We start from the raw sequence: 24549 nt of genomic DNA, 5'->3' as shown, positions 1-24549 counted from the left end.
GTGCATCTGTTATATTTATATTATTATCTAATAATTGTTTTGTCATATATCCTATCCATAATTGTATTGTTTTTTCTGTATCTATTACACAGTCTAGGTCTAAAAAGTTATAATTTTTATTAATTATTTGTTTTGGTATCCATTTGTCATATTCATTATATTTTTTAAACTTATTCTTATAATATATAGGTTTTCTTACTTCTCTTGTTTTAGGTATTATATTTTCATTTTCTTTTTTATCAAAAGTATTTATTTCTGTGTGGGTATTTTCTAAATTTTCCTCATTAATTCTTTTTGCTCTTCATTGATTTCTAAATTTTTTGTATTTGTTAATATTTCTGTATATGTTTCACTATCTTCGGACTCATAATTATCTGTCTCTTCAATATCTATATTATTTATTTCTAATTCTTCGTTTTTTATTTCTAATTTTTCCTTAAATTGATTTATCTCGTTCAGTAATTTCTGTTCTCTATCTTTTTCTTCTTTTTCTTTTTGTCTTTGTTCATACCACTCTTTTAATATTTGTAGTTCTTTTTCTAATTCAGCAATCCTACTATTTTTAGTTTCTTCTATTTTTCGTATTTCTTCCGTAGTTTGTTGTTTTATTTTTTCTATTTCCTTTTTCCTATCTATCTCTTCATTTTCTTTTTCTATTCTTACCATTGCTGTCAATTTATCTTCTAATTTTAATTCTTCTTTTTCTAACATTAGATATAAATGTTCACCTATTTTCTTATATCTTCGTCCTAGATTAGAAAATACTATTTTTATTTTTGATCCTTCGTAGTTTTCATATATTTTTTCATCTATTATAAATTCTTCTTTATTCATTTTATTGTGAATAGGTCATGTTGATATATATATTCTAAACTATCTATTTGTGATTCCAATTTTGATATTTCATCTTTTTGTGTATCTATTGAATTTTTACTAACTCCGGCAAATATATTATAATGTAGTCTTTTTATTCTTATTTTTAATTCTTTACGTTTTTCAGAGATAATTTGTTTTAATTCTTTATATTGTTGTACTTTATTCATTTTAAATTATATTTATAATATCTTGGTGGATATCTAAATCTAATTTTATCATAATTAGGTGGTATGTCTTTCATTCTTCTGGATTTTAAATGTGTTATTAATTTTGATTCAATACTAGATATTAATGTAATTAAGTAGGCTAATTTTTGTGGGTTTTCTTTTGTTTTATTTAGACTTATATACTCTGAATAATTACTAATTAAAGATTCTTTAATTTTTCTAAAAGCTTCTCTATTTTTAAATGGTCTTCGCATAATTAATTTAATAATTTTGTAGGTAAATTTTTTAACTCTAGATCTAATTCTAATTCTAATTCTAACATATATTTCTCTTCCGTACTTTTTAAATTGCTGGGCTCTGATACTATTTGTAGGGGGTGCGCGGATTTAACAGATATAATAGATTTATTAACCAAATTACTATAAAAAATATCCGTGGAAAAAATTTAAGTTAACCTCATATAACACTTCAAGTTAATTTAAAAAATAAAGAATTAATTTATCATTTTATGACTATTTTACTTTTTATTAAATATTATTAATTTTTAATACTTAAATGACTTATAATTATTTATTATAAGTGATATATTAATTTTTTTAATACATAAATAACTTATAATAATTAATTAGGAGTGATACAGTAAAATCACGATTGACGCAAGTGAAAGGCAGGAAACTGACAAGACGACCCTGACCAGCTTACCTTCGCTCTTCTATGTATTAGAATGCCTATTTTACTTTTCTTATTAAATATTATTAATTTTTTAATACGTAAATGACATATAATAATTAATTAACAATGATATAATAAAATCATGTAGCAAGCAGACATGTCGATGAACACGAACAGTTGAAACAGATGAAGTTTGACATGTCATAAATGTTTATTTTACTTTTTTCATTAAATTTTATTAATTTTTAATACATAAATGACATATAGTAGACAATTATGGTGATATAAAAAAATTACGGAGCAAGCAGACATGTTGACGAATACGTCCGGTTAAAACAATAGAAGCAGACATGTAATAAATATTTATTTTATTTTTTATTAAATATTATTAATTTTTTAATACATAAATGATATATAATAATTAATTAAGGAAGATATAATAAAATTATGCTGCAAAATAGACACGTCGACGACGAAAAGATGCATATTGTCTACACCGTCAATACATATTAGTTAAACTATCTTCTTGTAATTCACTTGTACACTGTATATGCACCAATATTTTCCACAACCATTACATAAAGACCATTTATTTTCAATAAATACGGGCATTTTGAGTTTATATATAAGAACTTATGTTTGCTTTTTTTGGGTGAGCAAAGTTCATTCTAGAAATGAATGCTCAGATATTGTTTTTTAGTTCAAATCATATGATTTTTTGAGTGGGGCAGAGCGTTTGCTAGTTAAGAACTTTCATCTTGAGAAGATGTAAGGTGTGAAAATGAGGATGTATATATATATATGTGTGTGTGTGTGTGTGTGTGTGGACATACTAAGAGCGATAATATTAGGAACACTACAAGGAAAAGGTCTATTTAAGATCAACATTCAGGGACGGATCAATAATTTGGTCTCTAAAAGTATGCTTATTAGGACGAGATTAAATCCCGTTCCCTAATTGTATTTTTTTTTAGAAGATATAAAATCTGGTCCCCAAAAAAATTATTAATTGGTCCCTAATAATAATTTAGAGAGACGTACCGCCAAAATTATTTTAATGAAATTTTAATAAAAATAATGCTAATCAAATTTAACGCGCCAAAAAGAAAAAAAAACACTGTATTCTCCAAAAAAAAGTCACGCCCTAGTTGTTGCTCTAAATTATCGATCAAAATTTCTCATTGAACATTCAAATCATCGCTAAATCTCTCTCGTTTCCCATCGCAGCTTCCATTATTGATGTGTTTATCATCTCTCTGTAAAGACTTGAGTAAAGTTTTTTGTTCCTGGCAATTTCTCATCTCTCTGTAAATATCAGTTTCACAGTATTAGAAGAAGAATCTATCATCGGGTCAATTCTTGGTGATTGCTGATGGCGGGTTCAAAATTGAAAACCCTAAGTTCTTTTTTTTTTTTAAAGATTTGGTGTTCTCTATTTATATTGTTCTGTGATAAAGTGTAAAGGAGATACCTTGATATCTAATTTATATGTATCTATATGTGTTTTTGTATTTTTTTTCCCAAGATTTGGTGTTCTTTTGTTCTTTGATAAACTGTAAATGAGCTATCTTGATGAGTAGTTTGTATGATATTGAGGATTGAAGATCATAAGAAGGCAGTTGGGGTTGATTATTTGGTCAGTTATGTAAAGTTATTCGGTATTTGAGTTGGTAGGAGGTAGCAGTTAACTCATGGGTTAGTCAAGCTAGCTACAAGTGTAAAAAAGCTAGCTTGATGAGTAATTTGTGTGCAAGAATGCAAGAACTTTTGTGCCAATTTGGTACTGTATTATGTCAGGTAATCTCAGTGTTTTCCCAGTGTCTTAAGACCTTTTTTCTGTCTTAAGTTAGTGTGCTATGATGGCAGTAACTTTTGTTAACCTTCAAACTTTAACGATTGTTAAATGAAATCATTTTGTATCCCCAAGTAAAACTACAAGAGAACACGAGAAAAGGTTTGAGAAAATAGTGGCATATGCTGAACTTGCAGGATGGAGTGTTTTTTTATTAACATTGAAGTCCAGACAAGGTTGCATTGTAGCTTCTTAACCAAAATCGCAGAAGTCACAGAATGGAAAGCGTTGAAGAGATAGTTATACGTTTAAGCTAGTATTTTTTGTCATTATGATTTCCTGTTACCTGTAAGAGTATACTCAGTTTTGAAATGCCTCATATCATTTATGCATTTTTTGGTACCGATGATGTTGTACTCTTTTTACATTGTCATCGGAGCTATAAATCATTGTACTTGTCCTGTTATTTATTATGCATTCTCTTCTGTCTCTCCTTAACGAGTAAGTTCGCTAATTTACCAATTGAAAGACATCCGTTGGCTAGTCTTAGTGTTCATCCTTCTCTATCTATGTAACTTCATTTAGTTTATTTCTTCTTACCATAGGAAACAATGGTAAAAGAAAGAAGGGTAAGATGTCTGAGCACATTATGATGATGCACCTTGTTTAAGAGCAACTATAGTTATTATTTGCTACTGTTAATTTTTTTCTACTCATTGCTTAGTCTATTTGTCAGATCACTCAGCACAAATGGGCAGAACCTTTTATGGAACCCGTGGATGTTAAGGGTGTTGGATTGGATGATTACTATGAGGTGAAGGGTTTGAATTTTCTCATCGGTGTACTTATTGTATCTATGATATTCTTAGGAATCCTATGTTCCTTCTGTTTCTACTAATACATCATGGGATTTTTTAGGTTATTGAGAAGCCTATAGACTTCAGTACTATAAAAACCAAGATGGAAGCAAAGGATGGTTCTAGCAATAAGCATGTCCGAGAGATATATGCAGATGTTAGGCTAATATTTAAGAATGCAATGAAATATAATGGGGAAAGATATGATGTTCATGTAATGGCAAAAACCTTGTTGGGAAAATTTGAGGAGAAATGGTTGCATCTTTTGCCTAAAGTTGATAAAGAGGTACAACTTATCTATAGTATTTTTCTTCAGTATCTCATGTAATTTATAAAATAGTTGAATCATTTTCTTCTAGGCTATTTAATATGCTCATATGTGATTAGGATACTAAATTTTGGATTTTTTAAGCAAATAATTGGGACACTAATGTATAGTACTACTGCTTGTAGGAAAAATGGCGGAAGGAAGAGGAAGCAGAAACCTAATAGGATATGCAACTCACTAAAGAGGTTGCTCATGCCAAAATGTCTAAAGATTTAAATATTGAGGTAGTCAAGGCTCAGATTCTTTTACACAAGCATAAAAGTTTAGTCATATTTGCCCGACTATTTATGCATTTTCATCGTCATACATATTAAAATTAACCCGCTCTGGATAATAACTTATACCTAATATTTGCATTGTAGCTAGATGAGGTGGACATGCAACTTGAAGAATTTAGGGAAATGGTGTTTCAGAAATGCTGGTTGGATCCTTAACAAATAACTCTTATCGGTTATCAATTATGCATTTGTTAATTTTGAAGTAGCTGATGGCTTTATAAATATACCTTGTACCTTGTCTATCCTTTCATTTAATGGGGCTACCAGATAATTTTTAGACATACTCCAAACATTACCTAAAATATCCCATATATGATATGTATTTAAGAGCAAACAATTCAAATAGTAAAAGAAAGATTGACCATATGACCTTTTTCCAATTGTGGATAGATGAATAAGCACTGGCTAGTACATGAAAGTCAATAGTGATTGGTCCTGCTCATCACATAGGTTTGACAATGAAGCTTTTTTTTGCCTCCTGGTTTACGTCTGTTTACTTATGTGAAGGGTAAAATTAGTATGTTGGACATTCCTAGGGTGCTCTGGTGCCAATTCTATAGTAATAGTCCTCAAAATGATCTTTTCTCCATGGTCCTTTACAAGACCTAAAAGAAAAATAGAGGTACCTCAGGCTATTTGGTGGACAGTCTGGCTTGAAAGAATAGCAGATTTTTTGAGACAATAAGGGTAACATTCTTAGCCTTAAACTTGGATATAACTTTTTGATGCAAACCAGTCATTGTATGAGATGCAAATGCTATACTAGACACAATAGAAAATTTAAACATATTGTAATTACTCCTGATGCACTGGCTTAATTCAAGTTTTCATAAGATTAAAGAAAGATCTAAAGGCTAATAGTAGAAGTCAAATTGTCAGTGAATTTAGAATCAAAGAAGGAACACTAAATTGTAGGACTAAAATGCTCCAAGTATAATTTAGGCCAATTAGTCGAGGAGAATGCAAGAACTTATGTGCCAATTTGGTGCTATATTACACCAGGTAATCTCATTGTTTTCCCAGTATCTTGACACCTTTTTGTCTGTCTAAAGTTAGTGTGTTACGATGGCAGTAACTTTTGTTAACCTTCAAACTCTAACGGTTGTTAAATGAAATTATTTTGTATCCGAAAGTAAAACTTCAAAAGAACATGAGAAAAGGTTTGAGAAAATAATGGCATGTGTTGAACTTGCAGGATGGAGTGTTTTCTGATTATTGCAGTTATGTGTTCCAGAAATAAGATAGAAATTTATGAAAAAATGTCGAAGATAGCTAAAACTACTATGCAGTTTCTATGACTTGATTGACTATCGGTTTTGATATTTAATTTTTCTAAGGTAGTAGTTTCTATTTTTGCAGATTCATGATGACTATACTTATCTTCTGATGATAATAACATATTTTAGTTTGGATTTATTATTTCACATACTTGTATGTATGTATATATATATGTATCAATTGAATCAATCTATGATTCACCAGCTAGTTAGTTGTAGTGATAAGGCCTGGCAACTCTACAACGAGTTTGGATCATCTGCCTTTTTCCCTACTAATACTTTGTGATAGAATTTCACATATTTTTATTACATGCTTGTCACTAACATTAGATTATCCCAGACTGAAGTGTCATATAAATTATCCAAGGAAAATAATGATTAAAGGAAAGAACAGGAGGAGACTTTGGCAAAGCAAAAAGAAGAGATAGAAGCATTGAGGATTCAGCACGACCTGTGCCTATAAGAACTTTAAAAGATCCAGGAGAAGAAGCTTATACTAGATAGTCAAATAACTGAATCCTCCTATGTAGGGAAGGATTTGGGGGAGAAGATAATTCAAGTAGTACAACTCCTAATATCCTTTAGGAAGTAGAGGGATAAGATACAGGTAGATCATGACAATGCAATCAAAGAAGTTAATAGATTTAGAAAATTGGCAAAAGATGATACCGATGAGTATTGTATCAAAAATTTGTTTTCAATTTCTTTCTCTGACATTATAGAGCTTATATAAGATTTTGATCCATCCTCAAAGATCGGAGAAGGAAAACTTAGAAATGTTTACAAGGGGATTATTCACCACATAAAAGTAGCTATAAAGATGTTGCCAGCCTTTGGTTCTTTAAGTGATTCAGATCTCCAAAATAAGGTGAATCACTTAGAACCTTGAGATGCTAATTTGTGGCATGTGGGAAATTGAGTTTCTTCTTTTATAATTATGTTTAGTGATCCCTACTGTACCTTTTAGGTCAGTATTAGCTGCCTGCCTATATATATTATACATTTCATCCCTAGCATTTAAAGTGTAGTTTAAATGAGATTGAAATTGCACAATTTCTCCAAACTTGTGATTTTTTAATAGTTTTTTTCATATATTCTGCACCTCACCCCCTCTTTTTGGTTGTCCTGCAGAAAAATCCTTACATTTATTATACATATCCCTATTTCTTAGATACAGATGATTTCAAAGCTTTGTCAGAATATGAAATTTTCTTGAGGAATAAAGCTTCAGTTATAATCTATATTCTTTACTCCTAAAACATGGAGAAGTTTGTAGGCTTTCTGATGTAAAACTGTCTAAAGTTTTCCCATTCTTAATCACTGTACATACGTTCATTTTTGTTACAGATCCTCCATATTTATACTTGATAAATAAATAATTTCTTACTTTAACAATGTCTAGATCATTACAGGCAGAAAGACTGAACAGGGTGAGGCATCCAAACCTTGTTACACTGATGGGGATTTTCTTAGAGTCTAGGTCTCTTGCTTATGAATTCCTCAAAAATGGAAACCTTGAAGATCACCTATCTTGCGATAAAAAATCCCGCTCTCTTTATTGGCAACATCGAATAAGAATTGTTGTAGAGATATGCCCTGCTCTTATCTTTGTTCATGCCAATGATCCTTGCATTGTCCATGGGAACTTGAGACCTACCAACGTTCTCCTTGATGCTAAATTTGTTAGCAAAATAAGTGATTTTGGAGTCCATCTCTTGATTTCCCAGAATGAGAATTCCAATTATGATGACCCAGAGGCTTCCATTTATATGGACCCAGAGTGTGTTGACAAGGGACCGCTTACTATAGAATTTGATGTTTACTCATTTAGCGTCATACTTTTATGAATCTTCATTGCAACACCAACTTTAGGTATAGTAGGAACGTCTAAGTGTGCTTTGGTAAGTGGGAACTTGGGTTCAGTTTTGGACTCTTTAGCTGGTGATTGTCCAATTGATCAAGCAAAACTGTTAGCTTATCTAGCGCTGAGGTGCTGCGAGAAAGATCTTTTAAATTGGCCTAATATGCTCTTATAATTTTGGCCAACAATTGAGCCAATGAGAGATATATGCATACCACACTCGGATCATCTCAAAGTTCCAAGAGTCAAAAATGAATTCCTCCTCATTTTGTTTGTCCTATTTTTTAGGTAAGTGTAAGATATATGATTTGTTTTCTTTTGGTTCAAAATTTTGTATGATTTTAAATAGTCATTCTTTTACCTTCTAATTGGAGATGTAGGAATTTTCCATGTGAGATGCTCAGTTTTGTGATCAATTCTTGTCTTGTGTGAGAACATATGGACTAGTTGTGAGACCCTCAGTCTTATTTATTGATTGATCATTAAATATGAAGACATAATAATCACTTTAATCTATTTGTTAAGAGAATTTAGGCTGCACTGAGCGACTAGGATCAGAATGTATTACTTTTTTTCAAAAGGTATAAATAACGAATACTTCTACATGAAATAATAAATAGGCCCATATAACCCTACTAGTATAAGATACTATCATGAATCAAGTTTTTAACTTTACATTTATCAAAAAAAGAAGAAAAAAAAATCAAGATGTACAGATGGTAGTTGATACTTTGTATCTGGTGTACTGTGTGTATCCTGTATGATTGATGCTTTTATCTTTGACGTGAACGCTTTTGGGATGTTATGAAAGATCCAAATATAGCAGCGGATGGTTATACATATAAAGGGGATACAATAAAAGGATGGTTGTACAGTGGACACGATACTTCTCTGATGACAAACCTCAAGCTCGATACTTGTGATTTAATTCCCAATTATGATCTCTATCACACAATTTAGGAATGGCGGCAGTAGTCCTGAAACTCATTTAGGTCTATAATGCCTTCTACAAATAAAAACAGCTTCAAAGATGAACTATTTACTGATATAAAAAGTTAGTCATGTCTCGTGGCAGTTCCACCGAGTTAATTCTTAGATTGGAGTTATTTGAACTTGTCAGGTAAATATATAAGTGTTACTACAATATTGAGATGTACAGATTTTACCACTATGTATACTGGATTTGATTCTCGATAACAATTTGATAAAAATTAATGAAATTTATTATTTTGTAATATATATTACGCTCATTTGTGGTCAATTAGAGACTAGAAATGTTGCTCATTTTTAAATATTTATCTATGACTAGAGGTGTTGCTCATCTTTGAAGGTTGATTTAGAACTAGAATATCGCTCGTCTTTACAAGTTGATCTACAACCAGGATGTTGCTCGTCCTTAAAGATTGATCTAGAAAAAGAATTTTTCTCGTCGCTAAAGAATATTTGGGATGAGAAATACTATCGCAAGAAAATAATTATGATGAGGTAGTTAGTCTATTTGAGACAAAAAATACCATCGCTAAAAGATAATTATGACAAGGTAGTTAGTCTATTTAGGGCGAGATTGCTCGTCGCAAAAGAATAATTAAGACTAGGTAGTTAGTTGATTGGGACAAGATATACCGTCGCTAAAAGGCAATTATGACCAACTTTTTTACCATCATAAAAGGGTTTTAAGGACTGGTTTATTGGACTCATCGCTAATGATCTTTAGCGGCGAAGCCTGTTAGGATGAAACGCGACCAGATTTTTCTGGTCCTAAAAGACCAATTGGACAAGATTTGGAATTTTTGGGACCATATTTCCCTTCCTTTTAGGTTATTTTTCTTATAATTGAATAAGGATATCAGAGCTAAGGTGGGAATAGCCTCTGTGGTGGACAAGATAATGGAAGAGAGATTGAGAGGATTTGGGCATACAAAGAGGAGATACAGAGATGTCTCAGTGAGGAGATGCAAGACGCTGATTTTAGTGGGTATGAGGAAAAATAGAGATAGACCTAAAAATAATTAGGGTGAGGTGATTACATAAGACATGACACAACTTCACCTTATTGAGGGCATGACCTTAGATAGAAGGGTGTCGAGGTCGCGAATTAGGGTAGAAGATTAGAAGATAGTGGATTGTTGCCTTGATTTTATATGAGTTTAGGCTTGGTGGTGTCTGTCATGGTATTAACCTATTTTTTTAATGACTTGCCTTTGATTTCTAGCTTCATGTGTTGTTTAAGATGCTTCGACTGTTACACTATTTTGTTGTTGCTTTTTCCTTATTAATTGCTATGCTTTCTTAATGTTGTTTTCCCTTTTCATATAGCTTTGATTTTCTATTTGAGTTGAGGGTCCTCCAAAACATCCTCTGTGCTTCTACGAAATAGGGGTTAGTGCATACACTCTAGATTTTTCAGATCCTATTCTTTACATTTTGCTAGATATGTTATTGTTTTTGTTGTTATCATAAAGTATCAATTATCTTTGTGAGATTGTTTTCTTTTATAGGAATTATAAATGATCATAAGAGATATTTAATTTACTCAACTACTAACATCAATGCTATAAAAACAATAATCATTAACTATTATATTTCATGCATCTAAAGACATGAACTAACTTGTAAAAATTTTCAAACTTCTAATTTCAACATTCCGTTTGTACTTTCTTACTTTAATGATCTTGATAAAAAAATTATATTATTGTAACGATCCTCTTCTTTGATATGGTTAAGTCATTTGTACAAAAACTCGAATTAAGATACTTCTCGATTTTAAAGTTCGAAATTTTAGGCTAAACTAGGTTTGGATAAAATTTGAATGAGATGTGATATAGGAAAATACGAGAATGTATTGGGATAAGGCGATTAAGTTTAGCTTGATTTGATGTTAGCTAAGATGATAAGAAACTCGCAGGACCTTTCTAAATTGAATTTGGGTAAGTACAACTCTCGATATTGATCTCAATGTAAAGGGTGAGTTTGGAATGTCATGATTTAAGGGTGTGTTGTGAAAAGGCAAATCTGGGAGCATTCTTGAATTTCTGCCTAGTCGATATCATTATATCAACGTGCTTAAAAGAATAATAAATTCCACTATGGTAATGGTCAAACCCAGTCAATATGATGTATGTTGCTATAACAGGAAAAATCATTATTTTAGTAGAAATTTCCCAAAACCATCTCATTATTTCAAAACACACATTTTGGGAAAAGCCAAAGGTTCTTTAGAGTGATTTTAATTAGTTTTCATCATTTTTCATCACTAAGGTAAGTAAATTATCCCTCTCTAACTAGCATTTTGGTTAATTAGCCTTAGAATTACTAGTTTATGTACTTTGGGAAGGATTTTAAGGTTGCCACAGCAAATTTTCTGGTGCAAGGGGTGAAATAGGTGTAAAACCTTTTGATCTTAGTTAATAATTATTAAATTACTCTTGCATGTCATTAGTTTACTAAAGAAGCCATGGACTTGGTAGTTTTTAGGTAAATTAATGGTACAAAAAACCTAGAATGTGTAGGGTGATCATGAACTTGGCTTAAAGGTTAGTATTGAATTTTGATTATCAATATTGTAGGTTAATACGTTGATTATATGTTGTATTCATATTTCTAAACTGAAATCAAGCAATAATTGTATGAAAAGGTAATACTCAGCCTTAGTAAATGGTACAAGCTTGGATTGAGGTAGTTGATGTTTAATGTAGTTTTTCAATTTGTGTTATGTGTGCATAATCACTGTTCCTTAATATTGCATGTTCAATGTATGTTGTTAAGGAATGAAAAGGGCTTAAAAGGGGGTCATATTCAATGAACTTATATGTAAGCTTATTGATTGTTACAAGTGTTGGTTCTTATCATTATTCTGTGATTTTGTGATGCCTATTCACTAATTTGTGGGATGTATCGATAATTGGACATATTCATAAGATTTTGGTGAAATAATGTTGGTAGAAACTTGATGTTTGAGTTTTGGTACATTGATAGAGCTTGTCCCTTATCGGTCATGACTAGTGGACAACCATAAGACCTTTAGCATATAGGTATAAGGTATATGGGTGTGATGGTTCTATGAGTGAACCAAAAGTTGTGTGTTTTATTGTTATCTTGATTTTTGTGTGAACTAAGATGCATAATAATTGTATAGTTGAATCAGGTGTGGTGTGGAATCATGTATTGTTGACTTGGTTATGGTATGGAATCATGTATTTTTGATGTGGTTATAGTGCTGAGTTTTGTAAAATGACTTAAGAGTCTTGATAGTGAACTTTATATGGCTTGAATGGTTATTCTTGCTAACTCATAATGGTTTGTTAATAATGTTCTTGAATATGGTTAAGTATTGTGGACTGAACCAAGGTTGTTATATAGTGAGAATATGTTGACTTGTTTTACTCGGTTATAATTATGTGTTCACATATCTCATCTTAGATTGTCCAAATGACCCTACCAGTACACTACTATTTTCTTGTATGCTGATACTACACCTACTCTTACTTTTGTTGAGTGCAGAGCATATTCCAACGGCTAATATTAAACCTCATTTATGATTCCAACGGTTGATTCAAATTCAAAGGCGATCTGCATCTTTTGGGCTACCATGAAATTTTCTATTGATGTTCTTGTCCCTTACTCTAGACTTATGCATATTTTTATATTTTTGGAGTTGCCTCCCATTTTTGACATTCTTTAGTAGCTTTGGTATAAACGACCTTCGGGTCCTAGGGAGTTTTTATAAGTTCAATGTTTCCATATTCTATTGTGCTTATGTTTTATCTCAACAATGGGTATGATTTTTTTGGATTAATAAAAGACTAATTACTTATTTTCTAAGTGTGAGTTAATGCTTGGAATAGTTGGTTCTCCCATGAAGAATTAGTGTGGGTTCTACTTATGATAGATTTGGATCGTGACATTTATATATGTTCCTTTTCTTTCATTCATTTTATCTTTCATTAAGTCATCTGCATTCTAAGAGATTATAGGTCTCTTAAAATAATTTTCTTCTTAAAATAATTTCATTTAATTTGATTTAAAATGTGTCTTGAAAAGATGTAATGAGATTTCTAGGCTACATGTTTTCATTGTCTCCCAATACACATGCAAATGTACGTGGTAGTAAGTAATAAGTGATTGATTTTGCAATTGGGTTTGTTGATACCATAAAGACTTAGTTACTGACAAGCTATCTAGTTTTCTATTATAGTTATTAGAACTAGCACTGCCTGTTTTTACAGAGATAGCGGCTACTGTTATTTTGCTAACTTTTTTTACTAATCCAATTTAACAAGGCAAGAGGATTAAAGCAGACGTTAATGTAGGATTTGTTCATAGACAGTTAAATACATAGGGCTATGACGCTTGTGTATTCTATCTTTTCTAGTTATACTTGCTAACCTTATTTAAGATATCTACAAAACTTTTGAATCATGAGGTTTATAATATGATTATGGTCTTTTCGATCATTTAATCACCTACCTAGATTGGCCTTACACCTATATTATTGAGTGGAGATTTGGTAAACTACTTCTGATGCATTTGTATATTATTATGTATTTGAGCCAAATAGGAAAAGCTAGGTACGTTTCCTTCCTAGCCGCTAATACATCCACTGATGAACCCTAATACCATTCCTAAATTTTATTTGTCCAGCTCCACTAGCAATCATCCAATTATTTAATGGATCACAAAGCCATTAAATAGTCGAGTATAAGATTAAAAGAATAAAATATATATAAGGCAGAATCTGCTAAACAATCATATAATCAAACAAAGATGTTCATACAATGGTCATAACCCTAAAATAAGGGCTTTTAGATACTTATTATCTAATCACTCATGAAGGAATTTGTAAAAAATAAAGAAATAATAATCTAGTGATAAAGTTTAGAAGAAAAACCTTCGAATTATGATGAATATAATTTCTCTATGTTCCTATGGTTTTTATCTCTTCAAGAATGTATAACTCTACCAAAAACTTTTTATAAACACCTTGGAGGTCCTAACAAATCAAACTAGAAAAGGGCTAAAATTTGGCCCTATCTGGATGAGCTCAAGACGTAAAGCAGGAACTCTTACCTGGACCTTGCATCATATGGTGCTTCTGCTCACTTTGATTTTGAATATGTCAAGGCTAAACTTTAGAGAAGGTGTATTTTGGATCTCCCCCCTCATTTTTCAGCTTACTTGGTGATTTTCATACCTCATTTTGGATTTTATTTTGCGATATTTTTCACTCAAAACTTTTATTTAGTTAAATTTTGACTCCTTTCACCTACAAAGCACAAAACATCATCCATAATCTGTAACTGAGTGAAAATATGGACTAACAATCTAAATAACATTTAAAACAAAGCTCAAATGTAGGAGAAAAACAAATATGGTAATGAGTTAGTCAAATGTAACACTGATGGTGCCTCTAGAGGAAACTCTTGTCCTAGCTCTCTGAAATTTTGCATTAGAGATAGTAGAGGAGATCTAATGTATGATAGGGAGAGAACTATTGGCAACACTACCAGCCTAGGTGTTGAAGCTCAGGTTTTCCTAGAAGGGGCTGATTATTGTGTTAGGAATCAGCTTATGCCACTTATTATGGAAACTAATTCAATGATTTTATAGAAAGTGATTGAAGTGGGCATGAGAATGTCCTTGGTAAATTAGCATGGAGATTTAGAGAATCAAAGAGTGGAGGAGAAGGGAAAATATTCAAGTGAAGCATGTATTTAGGGAAGGTAACAAACTAGCCAATTTTTTAACTAATAAAGCTTTGATTTTGCAGGTACTATTCCTTAAAATAATTTTCAAAAACTCCCATTGGAAAAAAAAATGTTTACTAAATTCATACAAGCAACAAATTTAAAACGTTTGTTTTACGATTATAAGAGAAAGAGATCTGGATAAACAACAAAGATATATGCAGGTTCTAAAAATCATTACCACAATAGTACAAATAAGCTACACAACATACAAAATGTAGACTATAACAAAAGCTTAAGAAATAACTTTATAGCTTACCTGGTTCATTGTGGAGAGCTAGTTTCTGATATCTATTGTGATTCTTTTTGTATGTGGTATCAATCCTCTTGGGTGTTCAATCTGCCAGAAGTTTTGAAATAGAAATCATAGATTAGCCACTCCTATTACATCCCATTCCTTACTGTTAGAAGGTTCAATTTCTACATGCTATAGCTTCACTGAAATCACCCTCCTCAAGATTGAAAAAATATTTATTATGGGTATGATACCAAATGACCTGGTGAGAGCTTTGAGGTGTCTTATAATGGTATCAATCAATAGGTAAGGACGAGTGAAATATGTAAGCTGAAGATAAAGATTTCACAAACATAAAAAAGTGAATAGAATGGTTCTAAAGAGTATTTCTTACCTTACTTGATAATGGATTTCTGAACTCCATCATGGATGCTTCATTTTCCAGTAAGCTCTCTATGAAAATTACTTTTTTCTTGGTTTTTCACTGAGAAAGTGTCATTTCTCCTCCCTTTTCTAGATTTTTTTTTTGTTTTTGGTTTTGTTGGAACACATCAATTTCAATTTAATTTGTTTTGTTCTTTGGCCTAAACCATTTGTGGTTGGGCCTTTACTATTTATACATAATTTGTTGCTTTTCTAATAATTGTGTATGCCAATTTGAAGGGAAAAATATAAGCGAAAAGCAGCTAAAAAGAGTGTAAATTCACCTAACATCATCAACCCATACTTGAACCTTTGTTCTTCCTTGAACAACTAATAAGACGCTCACTCACTTTACCCAACTGCAATGGGTACTCCAAATAAGATTTCTTCTATCTAGATCATATAAGACAATTTAAACATGAAAGTTATTCTCATACAAAGTGAATACATTTATTTAAAACAAGATAGATCTCTCAAAATGATGTAGCCTTCAGAATTGACTCCCTAAAATTTGTAGGAAAAATTTGATTATATTATCAATCAGAGACATTGAATAGGTCACCAAGCACAAACTATCTATATGCCTATATTTTTCTAGAGAGATGTCCTTCACATAATTGATTCACAATTTTTTAGGTATATGGTTAGAGAAATACACTCATTCTCACACAGATTCACATGCATACAAGATGCATCATAACTTAATTTTAGTGTTATCCTCTATTAACAAAAGTGTTTCCTGGAAAACATAGGATTAAAAGGTTTTTAAGAATATCAGCTGGGGGATGGGTAAGAATTATTTGAAAAAATAGTAACTACTTCCCTATTCACTTCACGATAATTATTTTCTTCTATTATCAAACTCTTTTCGTTACGTCTCTCTAAATTCAACTCTTTTTCTTACTTTTCTTTATATCATCCCTCATTTTTAAGCACATATCCTATTTTTTCACATTGTTAGTAAGAAGACTTTTTTTTCTTAGAACTTTCATTCTTTTCATCTTTTTGTTTTTCTCCTCCCTACTAATTAACTTTCAAATATAATTTTCACACTAGGACATCCATCAATTCTAGTTTCTTTTTTAATGATATCAATTCACATTACTTTCACCTTCTCTTATTTATTTCCTTTACTTTTAAGTCTTTTAACTACAAATTGCACTGGAGATTTTTCTGAATCAAATTAATTTAAAAGTAATATAATAAAAGAAAAAAAAAGCTAATCAGCAGCTAGTCAATAAAAATAAGCTAAACCGTCTCAAATGGGCTAACAGGATCATAAAAGAATAGACACAAATAATAGTCTATGGCTAACAAGGAAATAGATCATTCATATCGTATAAATTCTACACTTAGTATGTCTTTGTACTCACAATGGGAAAGTTATAGAAATCAATGTACAAGGAATATACAACAACTTGCAACACAATGACACATAAACAATTTAACCACTTTCTTATCAAATTTTCACCTAATAATCTATTTAAATTAAGTCCCTTTTTATTTATTAGAGTCAATTCTAAAGCCTTATGCGTTTCAAGAAAATCTATCTACTTTTTTTATGCACAGTGTTTTAGCGATTCACCTAAACATAGTCTTAGAGATTCTAGATTATGCACCTAGAATTCGAAGTGCATTTGGTTTGTCTAACCTCTTAAACTCTAATTTCTCCTACGATGGTTGGTATCCATCCATTATTGAGAAAATTAATTATTCTACGACTAAAATAAAATTAATGATTTAACCAACTCCATTGATAAAAGAACCAAGAACACCCAAGGGTTTTCATTAACAAAACAATTACTAGCATGGGACACTAAATTACTAACTTCCACTAATATATCAAATCAACATTACTAGTAAAAACCATAAGTTTCAAATTTTTGTACAAATGAATGAAATAAATAAAAATCAAGTCAAGTTACAAAGACAAAAATTATTGAATTAAATAACATATAGACACAAATAAAATAATAAATCGAGTTCTCCTTTTCCACTTCATACTTGAAAAGAACTATCCCTAATGATAAAATGAAAGCAATAAATAAGTAGGGTGAAAATAAAAAGACCTAATGATTAAGGATTGACATAAGTCTCCTCATCACTAGGTTGCCATCATCATCATCACCACCAATAGAAGCGTTGTATAACTCAAAAAATCCAAGTAATGATTAGTACCATTCTTCAAGTACATGTAAAATTCAACATTATATTTGGTGGTATGAGAATTAATTTAGATATGTATTAAGACCACAAGTAACTCCAGATCATAGCCAAGTTGAAACATTCCCTACTGATTGATTTCTTGTGAAGAATCTTCCTATAGTGAAATTCAAATAAATATAACAACTAGATTATAAATTATTTTTAAGCTCAATACCTACCGAATGAAATAAATTTGAGTCCTCTTTCCTATACATATAGTTTCACCTTAATCCAATTCCAAAGGCAAGAGTTATGATCATTTTAGCGAAGTATTAACCAACAGTGAGAACCTACGCGCGTAGGTATGATCTTGGTGAGATGTACGACCATACAATACTCTCATATGTTAAAATAGTCACAAAAACATGAAATTTGACAAGTATAACTTCTAAATATGATAAGGATCCATGACCATGGTTTAAAGCTCCAATCTTAGGTATGATCGTGAGTCCTAAAGCTCATTAGGCTTAGACTTTCAACCTACGAACCAGGGCAGGATCGTAGGTGGGTCTCATAATAATACAAAGGATATTCTAATAAAGTTCAGAGAGCCTCTAGTCCATCAACCTAACCACAAATACCACCCATAATCTTAGGTGGGTCCTACGATCGTGGGATGGTCCGTATGACTTAATTCTGCAGCTTTTTTAGCTATATCTTATAGGGAACATTCCAATCTTTTTTTACTTTTTAAATCCCTAAACTACGTCATTTAAGAAATATCAAAGCTTGTTATTAAGTTGAATAATACCCTATGTCCCTTATTACTTAGAAAATAATTGATACTTAGTAAAGCCAGAGAAAAAAAGGATATTTCTCTTCTTAAAGGTAAACTAGGTTCATCTTCTTCAAGCTTCAAGTTTAGAGATTTCTTCAGGGTTCTTACCTCTAGGTATGTGGGATTTTATCAATGTCTTTCTTTCAGTCATTGAGTCCCAACAGTGACTCAGTTCCTCAAGTTAATTCCCTTGTAAAGTTTAGGGTTTTCATCAGAAGAGTGAATTTCAGTGTCTTTCAGTTCCTTATTTTGGATAAGCCACAAATATATTTTTTTCCATAAATTTAAGCTTCATTACATATTCATGAATATTCACCCTTATTATATTGATAAATTACAATATTTTGTAATTTTGCATCTTTAATTTTGTAAACTTGGTGTGTGTTCTATGTGGGCCTATATTTTCTTTTCCATATTGAGAGAAAAAAGATTGCTTATCTTGCTCTGATGACTTTTTGTTTTTCGGTGATTGATTCTCCACCATCGTTGTTATTCATATTTTTGATCACCCAACTTCAACTAACATAATCGATGATCGACTTTTGTCAAAAACCACTACTTCATTGGAAACTTCATTTTTTGGTATCCGCTAAAATTATTGAATACCCCTTTTGATATTTTTTTTGGCAACATCATATTTTCTAGAACAGACCTTTATTTTGTCCAACACCATCACATTTTCCTGTGATGTTATATTTTTTATGACGTCAATCTCTTGTTCTCTTCTCCATCTATTGTTCTATAGCAGATCAGAAATGATCTGACCATATATAGAATTGTACGGTAAGGAATACATCTAATCAGTAAATCATCCTTTGGTGAGTAAAGCTATACTTCTCTTTTTATCTGCTCTCTTTCCTTTGCTTTTCAACCCCTTTCAGGTATTTGAAGTCTGGGGCATCTTCTACAGCGGCTCGCAACATATATTTTTTATTGAACAATATATTTTTAATGACCAATATATTTTTTGGTGATCAGTATATTTTTTGGTGATCAAGATCAGAGACTGTATTAGCAGTAGAAAAAGGCTATAACAATACAATTTTGGTGACTAATTTCTCCACCAACTTACTGTTATCCAACGAACTAATTAAGAAAATGTCCTTATTTCATCTTCTCTCCATATCAGGTGCACTCATTTCATCTTCTCTAGTTTATCTAGTCTAGCTTGTCTGACTATTTCAATCCTTTTTTTCTTGGTTTCTTATCTAATTATCTTAACTATTCTTGTAGGATTACCAGATCTTGTCTCTATATTACTTAATAGGATTTAGTTGAGACTAGCAAATCTATTTATAATGAAGTGTTACTTTCTATTTACTTTTGGGTATTAGTTTGTGTTATTGATTATTGTTTATTAAAACTTGCATTATAGTATATTGGTTTTGTGGCGTTTGATATACGTGGTTGATTCTTGATTCTTCCATGTAGATTTCACTTATTATCATCATTGTGTCTTTTTAGCCCTAACTATTTATTTTTTACCCTTACCTCTTTGCTCACTTTTTTTCTCTTCTCTTATTGAGTAGTGGCTATGGTGGTCTATGGTAGACAAGGGTCATGTCATAGGCTGGGGTCAGGGTTAGGTTTGGGACTAGAGTCGAGGATGAGGGTGGGGTCTAGGTTTGGCAGTAGGATAGGGTCAGGTCTAGGATTAAATTTGGGGTTAGGGTAAGGGATAGTCGGGTATATGGGATAACAGAGCTTCCAAGTTGAGAGTTAGGTCTTGGAATATAGGGCTCTTCAAGGTATGTCCATAGAGCTCATGAAGATTATTAGAAAAAGAAGAATTAGTATAGCTTATGTACATAAAACTAATTAGGTAGGCTCTAAGGCAAGGGTTGTGGATGGATATAAGTTATGGTACTCAGATAACGTGAGGCATAGGAATAAGATAGTCGGGTATATGGGATAACAGAGCTTCCAAGTTGAGAGTTAGGTCTTGGAATATAGGGCTCTTCAAGGTATGTCCATAGAGCTCATGAAGATTATTAGAAAAAGAAGAATTAGTATAGCTTATGTACACAAAACCAATTAGGTAGGCCCTAAGGCAAGGGTTGGGGACGGATATAAGTTATGGTACTCAGATAACGTGAGGCATAGGAATAGTATAGGTATCTTAGTAGATGAAGAGCTTAGGGGAAGGTGGTAGAGGTTAAGCGAGTTAATGATAGGTTGATGTCGATTAAGTTGGTCATTGAAGGGTCTACATTAAGTGTTATTAGTGCATATGCTTCACAAGAAAGATTAGATGAGGAGGAGAAAAAGATATTTTGGTAGGTTTTGGATGAGGTGGTGAGAGGAATGTTGATCATGAAAATTCTTTTCATTGGAGGGGATTTCAATGGTCATATTCGGTCTTTATTGAGAGGTTATGATGATGTGCATGGAATGTTAGTTTTGGGGAATAGAATGAAGGAGGAGTTTCACTTTTGTATTTTTCTAGGGATTTTGGGTTATGGGTAGTGAATTTGAGCTTCCCAAAGAAGGAGGATCACCTAATTACCTTTTGTAGTTCTGTGGAAAATACCCAGATAGTCTTTTTTCTCCTTAGGAAGGGTGATAGAGTGCTATGTAAAGAATGTAAACTCATACCTAGCATGAATATTTTTCAACCAACAAGCTGTTGGTGATGGACTTAGTAATCAAAATAGACAGAAAGAAATGGGGTGTGGAGGATTGACCAAGATTTAAGTAGGGTAGCTTCACTTTGGCCAGTGCTTTGGAAATAGACAAGAAGATGACGACTTTGGGGTCTTGGAAGAGTAGAGGAGATATGAATATTATATGAAAGACGACTGCCAGTTGCATTTACAAGACAGCTAGAGAGGTGTTGGGTGTCTTGAGAGGCTGATCTGGCAAGCACTAGAGGGAAGGGGACTGGTGGCAGAATAAAAAAGTTAAAAGAAAGGTGGAGACTAAGAAGGTGACCTATTCTAAGTAGGTTAAGAGAAAAGATGACAAGGATAAGTAGACAAATATGGAGAAATATAAGTTATCTAGGAGAGAGGATAAGTTAGCAGTTACGAAGGCTAAGACAACAACTTTAGAGAGCTTGTATGCAACTTTAGAGGAGAACTATAGAGATAAGAGGTCATATAAGATTGCTAAGTCCAGAGAGTAAAGGGCTCAAAACCTTGATTAAGTGAAGTGAATTAAAGAGAAGGATGGTAAAGTGTTGGTTAAGATTGACCTCATTAGGAAGAGGTGGCAATCCTATTTCCATAGATTTTTGAACGGCGATGGGGGAAAAGTTTTCATGCTGAGGGACTTGAAGAACTCAGATAAGTATTAAGATTATGGTTATTATAGACATATCAAGATTTAGGAGGTCAATGAGGCTATTCATAGGATGTGTAGGGGTAGGGCGACTGGGCCAGATGAGATTTTAGTGGATTTTTAGAAGAGCATTAGCGGGTAAAGTTTGGAGTGTCTGAGAAGGTTGTTTAACATTATTTTTAGGGTGGCGAAGATTCTTGAAGCTTGGATATGGACTATGATAATTCCATTATATAAGAACAAAGGGGACATTTAAAGTTTTAATGACTATAGGGGTATTATGTTGTTGAGTCATACTTAAAGGTTTGCTAAAGAGTGATGGAGTTAAGGATGAGCAGGATCGTGACTATTTTTGAGAATCAGTTTGGCTTCATTCCAGGCCACTCGACTACTATCACCTCATGAGGATATTAGTGGAGTAGTTTAGGTAGTGGAAGAAAAACTTACATATTGTGTTCATTGATCTTGAGAAGGCATATGAACCTAAGGATATTCTGTAAAGGTGCTTGGAGGCTAGAGGGGTGCCTATGGCATAAAATAGGTCAATTCAGGACATGTATGATGTTAGGAGAATTATTAGAGCACTTTCCTAATTTGAAAGGGTTGCACCAGGGATCGACTCTTAGCCTATTTTTATTTAGCTTGGTGATAGATGTTTTGGTGCGATGTATTCAAGGGGAGGTTTCTTAATGCATATTATTTGCTAATGATGCTATACTGATTGATGAGTCTCGGGGAGGAGTTAATGATATGTTTTAGGTTAAGAGATAGACTCTTGAATCTAAAGGATTTAGGTTTAGCATGACCAAGACAAAGAACTTGAAATATAAGTTTAGTGATTTGCCCCATTAGGCCGATCAGGTAGTGAAGCAAGATTCTCAGGTCCTTCAGAAGAGGGAAAGCTTCAAGTATCTTAAACTATGATTCAGGGTAATGGTAAGATTGATGAGGATGTCACACACCATATTGGTGCAGGATGGTTGAAATAGAGGCTTACTTTGTGACTTTTATGTGATAAAAAGGTACCTTCTAAGCTTAAAGGTAAGTTCTACAGAGTGAGAGTCTGGCTGACTATCCCATATCTGAAAGTTGAAGATGGTAGAGATGAGGATGTTTTGATGGATGTGCGGACTTACCAAGAAATTTAGGGTTAGCTATGAGATTATTTAGGAGAAGGTGGAAGTGGCTCCGGTTGAGGACAAGATACAAGAAGTAAGGTTGTGATGGTTTGAGCAGGTGATGAGGAGGCACACGGATGATTCAGTACAGAGGTGTGGATGTTCGCTATGGATAGTTTTAGATGGAGTAGAGGTAGGCTGAAGAAATATTGGAGGGAGGTGATTAGGCATGATATAGAGTAGTTATAACTTACAGAGGATATGATCCTTGATAGGAGGTGTGGATCACTCAGATTAGGGTAGAGGGTTAGTAGGTAGAAGGTCAACCATTATAGTATGGGAGAGTGCTTTGTTTGTATTTGCACATATATTTTCTTGTTCGTGGTGTTTCAGTGATGTTTATAATTTTTGATAGATAGTTGTAGTAGTAACTTGTGGGTGTCTTATTTCCTTTTGTTATCTCAAAATGTGTTATACCATTTTGTTTTGTTCTTTTATGCTTTTTATTTGTTATACTATGATATGTCTTAAGCCGAAGGTCTATCAAAAATAACCTCTCTACTTCATCCGAGGTAGTGGTATGGACTGTGTACACTTTACCCTTCCTAGACCCCACCTTATGGGAATATGCTGGGTATATTGTTGTTGGTGGTGGTTTTAAGTTATGAAATTTATTATGACAGTCATATTACAGTATTTCAATGTTTAGTTGCATTTTTCTGATATGGCAGGTTATGACCATCAGATGACTTAGGATATCATGCACTATCAATCAAATACATATTCATTCAATTTTCATGATTCAAAATGATTTTAGATAAAATATTTACCTTTAAATTTTAGAACATAATTATCGTTAAGCATTTCAGTATATCAATTTACCTTTAGTTAGGAGTAGTACTTAGCACCAAGGGGACATAGGTTTAGATAAACCAAGTCCCAAACCTATGTTGCCACCGTAGGTTGACATTATAGTCCTATGGATAAAAGATTAGTGGATCCACGCTAAGTAGTGTTTATACCCTTGGCTAGGTACTGAATGCCTATATAATTAGGGTTACTAGGTTGGTTTATTTAGCTCAGATAGGATATATTGGTTAATAGTAGCTCCCACAATAAAGTCTCGGACCTCACATAACCTTTTGTGCAATTTTTTCAGTATATTGCATTGTTCTATGTTTATTACTTGGTAATTGCATCAGTTTACAAATTTTAGTCCATTTTAAGGCTATCATGTAAATTTCAGCATGTTCTGCTTACATAGCGTAGTGAATATCTCATATGCTCAATATATAAAGTACTGAACGTATACCTTCCTTTGCACTATATTGTCTTATAATATAGGTTCAGATGTTCAGCATCCCCATCGTGGTTAGCTTGATTCAACGTCACTCTAGCAGTAGTGTTTGGTGTATTCTCATCATTGAAGGACCATATATCAATATTTACTTTCATTTTTATTTTGGTTTCAGATAGTTAGATTTAACTGGGGGCTTATCCCAATAATTTATCATAGTAAAGGCTTTCAAACAATTAGTTAGACTTTTAGTATGATGGTTTTATATACATTATGGGTTTTGATATTCCATATTATTTTATCATAGTTATATCTTTTAGCTCAGTTTTAGCTTAGTATTTTTAAGTTTACTTTATTACTCTT

At 32.3% G+C, this 24549-nt stretch overlaps 1 protein-coding gene and 1 pseudogene across 1 annotated transcript; both read left to right on the top strand.

The window, feature by feature from the left end:
• The first annotated feature begins 4118 nt into the window (after window positions 1-4118).
• On the top strand, window positions 4119-5126 carry LOC124895149 (transcription factor GTE1-like). Its single transcript, XM_047405595.1, is given in 5 exon segments — window positions 4119-4136; window positions 4244-4321; window positions 4426-4650; window positions 4818-4916; window positions 5055-5126. Coding segments are annotated over 5 exon segments (492 nt in total).
• A 302-nt stretch (window positions 5127-5428) lies between these two features.
• Window positions 5429-9083, top strand: LOC124895148 (annotated as a pseudogene).
• Window positions 9084-24549: the final 15466 nt, after the last annotated feature.

Source organism: Capsicum annuum, unplaced genomic scaffold (genome assembly GCF_002878395.1).
Source record: "Capsicum annuum cultivar UCD-10X-F1 unplaced genomic scaffold, UCD10Xv1.1 ctg80192, whole genome shotgun sequence".
Taxonomy (NCBI): Eukaryota; Viridiplantae; Streptophyta; class Magnoliopsida; order Solanales; family Solanaceae; genus Capsicum; species Capsicum annuum.
This window is presented reverse-complemented; position numbering and strand designations above follow the sequence as displayed.